The sequence below is a fragment of the Trachemys scripta genome, chromosome 1 (assembly GCF_013100865.1).
Source record: "Trachemys scripta elegans isolate TJP31775 chromosome 1, CAS_Tse_1.0, whole genome shotgun sequence".
NCBI classification, from domain to species: Eukaryota; Metazoa; Chordata; order Testudines; family Emydidae; genus Trachemys; species Trachemys scripta.
Window position 1 is genome coordinate 32,107,386 of NC_048298.1, and position 6,737 is coordinate 32,114,122.

Sequence of the window (6,737 nt, forward strand, 5' to 3'; positions counted from 1 at the left end):
CTCTCTGCCGCCAGCCAGCCAGCAGCTCCCCAACCCTCCTCCCGCTTTTCCTCCAGAAAGCCTCCCAAACCCGACGGCCCGGGAGCTGCTCCTCGTCAACGACCCGCTGCGATCATTCAGCACCCGCTCGTTCCCCCTCGGCGGCGGCAGCAGCAGCACCCCAAGCTTGGGAATTGTATTGTTGGAGTGTGTGTGTGCGTGTGAACGCGCGAGGGAGATTGCTACGGAGGCATCAACCTGTAGGCTGAGATTTCTTTTGCGGCAGCTACCTGTTTGGAAAGCGCTTTGCGGGTGCAGCAGGAAAAGCGCACAGAGACTTATGCAACCCCTCCTCAATCTGGAGGCGGGCAAGTGAACTAGGTCTCCGGCCCCGGCACAGCGCAGCCTTTCCGGGGGAGGGCTCCCCATCCCGGCTGCTGGCTGGATCCGGACGAAGACGGAATCAGGCAGCGGGAGGTGAGAGCCCAAGTGAAGGCAAGCGGCTTTGCAAGGCAGCGCACGCCAGGAGCTGCACCGTGGCCCGCTGGTACCTACACGTCCCCGGGATAACAGGATACATTGAGTTGCTCTGAATGAGAGAAGCTCTCCAAACCTGGTGGGTGGCTCAGATTGTGATCATCGGCTTAGAGAAGTTGCAGTAAAGAGAGATTTCCCCTCCCATTCCCACGCTCCCCCTTCTCCACAGATTGTGGTGGCAGACACCGGACAGGTAACCCAGCAAGCCGGGCGATGGTGCACTGGCTTCCCCGGAGCCCCAGAAAGATAAGCCTGGCTCCCGCATTCCCAGCACTGCTGAGCCGGAGCAGTCACTGAACCACTACCAGCAGCAGCAGCAGCAAAAACACCCCCCACCGGAGCAGTGTGGGAGCTATTGCGCAATTCTGCCCAGATTTGCTTCCCTCACTCCCTCCCCAACCCTCAATGCTGCTCAACTCACGAGGAAACAGAAAGCTGATTCATGGATCCCAGACCCAGCTTCCTCTGTGCTGCTGTCCATAAGAAGATCATGGTGCTGCTGCTGCTTGAGACTTTGTTGTAAATCCCCTCCCCCCCTCCCCAAATCCTGAGCGCTCGCTCTCTCTCGGAAGTGTGGTTACTGCTTGGGGAGCAGCCGAGCCTGGCGCAAAAGAGGAAACGTTGATGCATCGCTGTGGAAATTCATTGTGTGACTTTCTGGGTATTTACTGAGTTTCAAACCGAGATGCAGCTCTTGAAAGCTTTATGGGCATTAGCAGGAGCAGCTATCTGCTGTTTTCTTATATTTGTCATCCACTCACAGTTCCTTAAAGAAGGTAATTATATCTGCATGTCTACGTACCCTGTTCTTTCAGCGCGAAGGTCTCTTACTAGGTGCCTTAATTTTTTTTTATTGTTTCCAGTATGTTCTAGCTACAGCATTGGCTCTACTGTATCCCCCCCTCACTTTAAAACCGCTTGTTTTTATTTAGAAGGTAGCTAGATGTAGGTTTGCATTCCTGATTTTTATGTTTTTATATATACACAAACACACACATAATGTGTGCATTCTCTGAGCTTTAATGTCTCATGGCTTTAATGAGATATTTTAGCGCATGGACAAGATTTTCTGCTATTAGGAAGACCGAGGATCACTAGTCATCGTTTGAGTATTAATAAACCAAAAAAAACACCACAAGTAAATGTCTTATTTTTATATCAAATCAATAAGCGGCTTATTTTTTTCTTTTTAAATTCAATATATTTTCAATAGATGGCACTAAAGTTCTGTGGAAAGGGCAGGGCAGAGCAAATTCTGGGCATTCGGTTCCTTCCTTTTCCTCCTCGCTGCCCTAAAACTGGCAGAGAGGCCTTTTGCATGGTTCCAGGGTTCTTGTTTTTTCCATTGCTGTGTTCAGAAAATCACCATCACAAATCAGCGGGGAAAATGTTTTGTTTTCTTAAGGAAACAAAAAATGTAAGATGCATTCTGGTTAAGTGGATACAGGAAGTTTCTCGGCGAAGGAAACCTTCGGTTCAGTTTCCCCCCTTCTTACCCCCCCCCCCTTCTCCTCAAGGAAACTAACCCATTTTTTCTGCTGAAATAATGATTCAGTTGGTTATTCGTGATACAAACGCAATGTGAAGATAGGAGCTTAATGAGTTAGGGGTGCATACAATTTTTGTGTGTGGGGGAGGCAAGGGGAATGAGATCTGATGCTGCTTTGTAAACCACGCAACGTTGTCAAAACGCTTGCAATTTACTTGATTGTGTTTTGGGATCCAAGCTGTGTTTTTTTTAGTGCACGTTACTAAATATCTCAGTACTTAACTGAACAGTGACAACCATCGTAGGTTAGGGTGTTTGCTGTACCAAATGTGAAGCAAGTCCTGTGTGACTGGGACAAAGTTTCACTCAAGATTGGTCAGAGTGACAATGTTGCAGCCGCTGGAAGATTTTTACTGGTGTGTAATTTACATGAGTCAGTCCAGGAAGTACTGTACATTTGGTAAAGCATTTGTAAACTAAGAAAGCATCAGGGTTGATTTGGTTAGTTGTAGGAGAAGAGCTATTTATATAGCTACCTACACTAAGAAGTTAGCCAAAGATTTCTCTTTTAAGAGGTCTACAGATGCTTTAATTGTGTTATGTGTATAATGCCTCCCAGATATTCATTAATTTAATATTCAAACAAATTAGCACAATAGCAGGTTCATATATTTTCTGCCTAATTAGGGAACTCTTTTAAAGACATTGTGGAAAAAAGAATATATTGCCATTCATTTCAAGCTAATTTTGTTAGTATTTGCCTTCATGTTTTGCAATTTTATGCTGTCTTTCACTACTATATTTTGACACCTTCATTACTGTAAATAATCCGATAGGAAGGAGGGCTTTATAACAGTTTAAAAGAAAGTATTCTTTAGCATTGTTGGCCAAAAAGATTAACTACCAATTGCATTTTCTTTTTCTTTTTTTAATGAAGGGATCAGTGACCACCCAACCAAGTATTTTAGCACATTTTGCATTATTTTCTCCACCAATAGTTATGGTCCTTCTGTTGTGAAATGACTAGATGAAACTGATGTGCTTCTGAGCCTGTAGGGTAATTTATTAACTGTGCCTGTCTGTGTATTTCTGTGGACGAAAGTATTTTCATCCCATTTTTTTAATAGACACACACAGAGAGCTGTCTAAAGAGTGTAAGTCTGGATTGTGTATCATATTAGCTCTCAGCCTGAATGCATTTATTTTGGTTAATCTTAATATTAGCATTTTGACTTTTTTTTAAATAACATTCACATTCAACACTGTATGTGTTCTGCACTGCAGTTTGAGTGATAACATTGTACAGTTTAATAGGATTGGGTAAAACTCCATATAGTTTCTCCATGTCTTGCACAGCTCCCTCCCCACCCCCCATCACTAATCGACTGATCTGTTTTTATGTGTAGATGTATTGAGCTGAATTTATTTATTTAGGGGAAGGAGAAACATTAGGTAGTGTTTTGGGTTTCTTTAAAAAAACACCTACATGTTGTGCTCATTTTGCCTAAAGGAATAAAAATTCCCTTTTCTTTTTTATTGGAAAATTAACTTTTTTTTTAAACGGGTGGAAGGGAAAAAAAACATTTGTTAGCATGGAAAAAGTGAGGAAAACAAACAACTTCCCCTTCAGAACATTCATCTTCTCCCTACCATACCAGTATGTTTGTTTACTGAACATACATCAATGGAATACATTTGACAGATTACTTCTGCCTGTCTTCAGAACATCCGAGACTTGCTTCTGATAGTGCAATTGTTTTTAATTAAAAAAAGAAGTCTGAGATGTTACAGAATAGAATGTCTGAATCCAAATAATAATATTGAAACACTGATTTATTGGCAACTGGTGAATTTAAGTTTATTGCACATCAGAGTCCTGTGGACAGCTTGGGTCCATTGTTTGTGGCCCAGGTATATAGCCAAAATCCTCAGTTAAATGCTAAGGTACCTTCATTTGATCATTTCTTATGGGCTGTCAAATTAATCTCTCCTCAGAAGAGCAACCAAGTGGGTTGCCAGTTTGTCTAGCCTGATCAAACTACTTGATAGCATATCTCTGAAACAGTCTGACAGTACAAATGACACATACTCCAATTCTCTATATTGTGTGTAAGAAGATACCTGAATTACAAAAAAGTTATATAAAATTAAGTAAAGGTCTACTTTTTCTTTTCTTATATGGTACATGTATGTTGTGTACAAGTTATATTTAGTTTTTATTGCCATTTCTAGAGACCATTGGTGATAGAACGTATCATAAAATTTACATGTATCAGTCCCTTGAAAATGCTGCATAGGATCATACAAATAGAGGGCTGGAAAGGACCTCAAGAGGTCCTCTGGTCTAGCCTCCAGTGCTGAGGCAGGACCAAATAAACCTAGATTGTCCTTGATGCGTGTTTGTCCAAACTGTTCTTAAAACCTTCAGTAATGGGAATTCCACAACATCCCTTGGAAGCCTATTCCAGAACTTAAGTACATTTATAGTTAGAAAGTTTTTCCTAATATCTAACCTAAATCTCCTTTGCTGCAGATGAAGTCTGTTTCTTATTGTCTTACTGTCCATTGACATAGAGAACAATTGATCACTATTCCCTTTTATAACAGCCTGTAACATATTTGAAAACTGTTATCAGGTCGTCCCTCAATCTTTTCTTCTCAAGATTAAACTTGTCCAGTTTTTACAGTCATCACATCTTTTTTCTGTATTTATCTTCCTGCTACTCACTGTGAATTAGTGATCTTACTGATTCATGGTAACCATATATTACATATTAGTACGAAATATGTTTATAATTTAAATTTGAAAACATAGCATATAGAATTCAGAACTTTACTTAAAATAAACGGATAGTATCCAGCTAAGATTATTTTTAAAAGCAAATAAACATTCAGTCACATTGATAGATGGTTGAAATATAGCACCCTCCTAGTGTAGAGTTTGCAAACTGTAAATTTTCTGTTGTTGTGCTTTGCTGAACACATGCCACTTAAAATATCCCATTTCAGTTTAAATAATTTTATATAGGTTATATAATTAAGGTAACTTAATAGTAGTTTACATTGTTGTACACTCAACATGATGTAAAAAAAAACAATGAACATTTTGTTCTGAGATGAGTGGGAAAGAGCTCTTTAAATGGCCATTTTCATGAATATGTTTTTTTCAGGAAGTGAAGAATGGGTGACACAGGGTGCCATTTTTCCACACTTAGGCTTTTGTGTGGAAATACAGGTCATCCTGTGGCTAATCCGTTCCCCTATGTCCAATCTGTCTTTCAGTGTTTCAAAAAGATGAATAGAGCTGTGAACCAAGAAAAGGGTATTGTGATGTATAATCGCAGTCCCATGCCTGTCTGATCTTCGTACAAATCTGTTTAACGTATTCTAGTCAGTTTGAAGAGGAGTTAAAATTTAAAACATTGTACAATCAGTATAGAGGACTAAAAGTAGGGAATGATATTGACTGTGTCTAATTTTTAAATGGTTAATCTTCTCTTTATAATCACTTAAGATTTTTTTCAATGAAAAGCAAAGCTGCATAATGTCACAAGTTGAGGAATATTGTATGAATGAATTGGGAAGAATCTCTTCCCTCCCACCCCCCCAGAAGAAATAACCCTTTCATTTAGTAATTAATTTTAACTATTCACAATTATGATGCTAATTATGAGAAAAGGTAGAGAATACATTTTCAGATTGTGCCTTTGTATAATTTATAAAAAGTAGCCTAATTAGTGGGTAACTACAGTGATATGCACAAAGCAGTATGTGTTTGCATAGTAATTTCTTTATTTTGATGTTTTTGTTTAACCTAAGAATATCAGATCTAATTAAGACCTAGATTTATAAAATATTGTTTCCTTTTGGAAAATGTTTCCTATATTAAGGATTGTGAATGGTTTGACAGATTAGAATGGCATGACACTGTTTTGGGCGCTTAAACTGCGCAGAAGCAACACTCATACAGTGTCACTTACTTAAACCACAAAAAGCAACGGAATTCAGAGTCTGAAACACCATTCTTAACCTGTTGTGCTTAGATACTATAAGAATTCAATCTGTATAGAATGAAGTGATTTTGCATATATGCTGCAGCACCTAAACAGAACAAAGTTAAGGAAGACATTTTAGTGGCTAATTCCTGTTTTTGTGGGTATAATACAGAATTGTAGTGTCAATGGGACATAATTGTTTCATTATATACTGTAAACATACCCCATTTGTACATGTAGAAAATCTTCTCTTCAGCATTTCTTCTGTGATTATTACTACTTTGTTTTTTCTTATGAAGAGCTAACTATTATTGGTTAAATTGGTGTAGACATTTTTCTGTCAAATACAAACTGAATTTTAATAATCAATGCTGTTGTGTTTAAGGGACTGTTAGCATTTAACTTATGTTTCAATTGTCTGTGTTTATAACTGCCATAATAATTTGGTTTGGGCAGAAGTTTGACATATATGTCCTAATTTTATCCCTTTTTACAAACAGTGTTTAACATTTGAAGTTATAGGGCTATGCAAAAATGCTTTATTTATTTTATTTTGTGTTCTTATAACTTAATTTTTTTGCAAACTTCTCAAAAATGAAGACAATGCCTTGTTATTTTGACAGGTTTCAGAGTAGCAGCCATGTTAGTCTGTATCCGCAAAAAGAAGAACAGGAGTACTTGTGGCACCTTAGAGACTAACAAATTTATTAGAGCATAAGCTTTCGTGGACTACAGCC

At 38.9% G+C, this 6,737-nt stretch overlaps 1 protein-coding gene and 1 long non-coding RNA gene across 9 annotated transcripts in view; one reads left to right on the top strand and one right to left on the bottom strand.

Moving 5' to 3' along the window:
- Positions 1 to 1,027, bottom strand: part of LOC117875787 — a 36,430-nt gene extending 35,403 nt beyond the window's left edge. For both annotated transcript variants that reach the window (XR_004645356.1, XR_004645358.1), the window contains exon 1: positions 938 to 1,027. This is a non-coding gene — a long non-coding RNA (uncharacterized LOC117875787). The remainder of the gene's footprint in view (positions 1 to 937) is intronic.
- The window catches only part of TAFA5 (TAFA chemokine like family member 5), a 595,960-nt gene that overhangs the window by 177,678 nt on the left and 411,545 nt on the right, over positions 1 to 6,737 (top strand). The window contains exon 1 of one of the 7 annotated variants that reach the window (XM_034767141.1): positions 30 to 1,292. The exons of the other annotated variants lie outside the window; for them this stretch is intronic. Coding sequence (XP_034623032.1) covers positions 1,202 to 1,292 — 91 coding nt within the window. The 5' untranslated portion in view covers positions 30 to 1,201. Of the gene's footprint in view, positions 1 to 29; positions 1,293 to 6,737 lie in introns of those variants that run through there. 7 annotated transcript variants of the gene reach the window in all.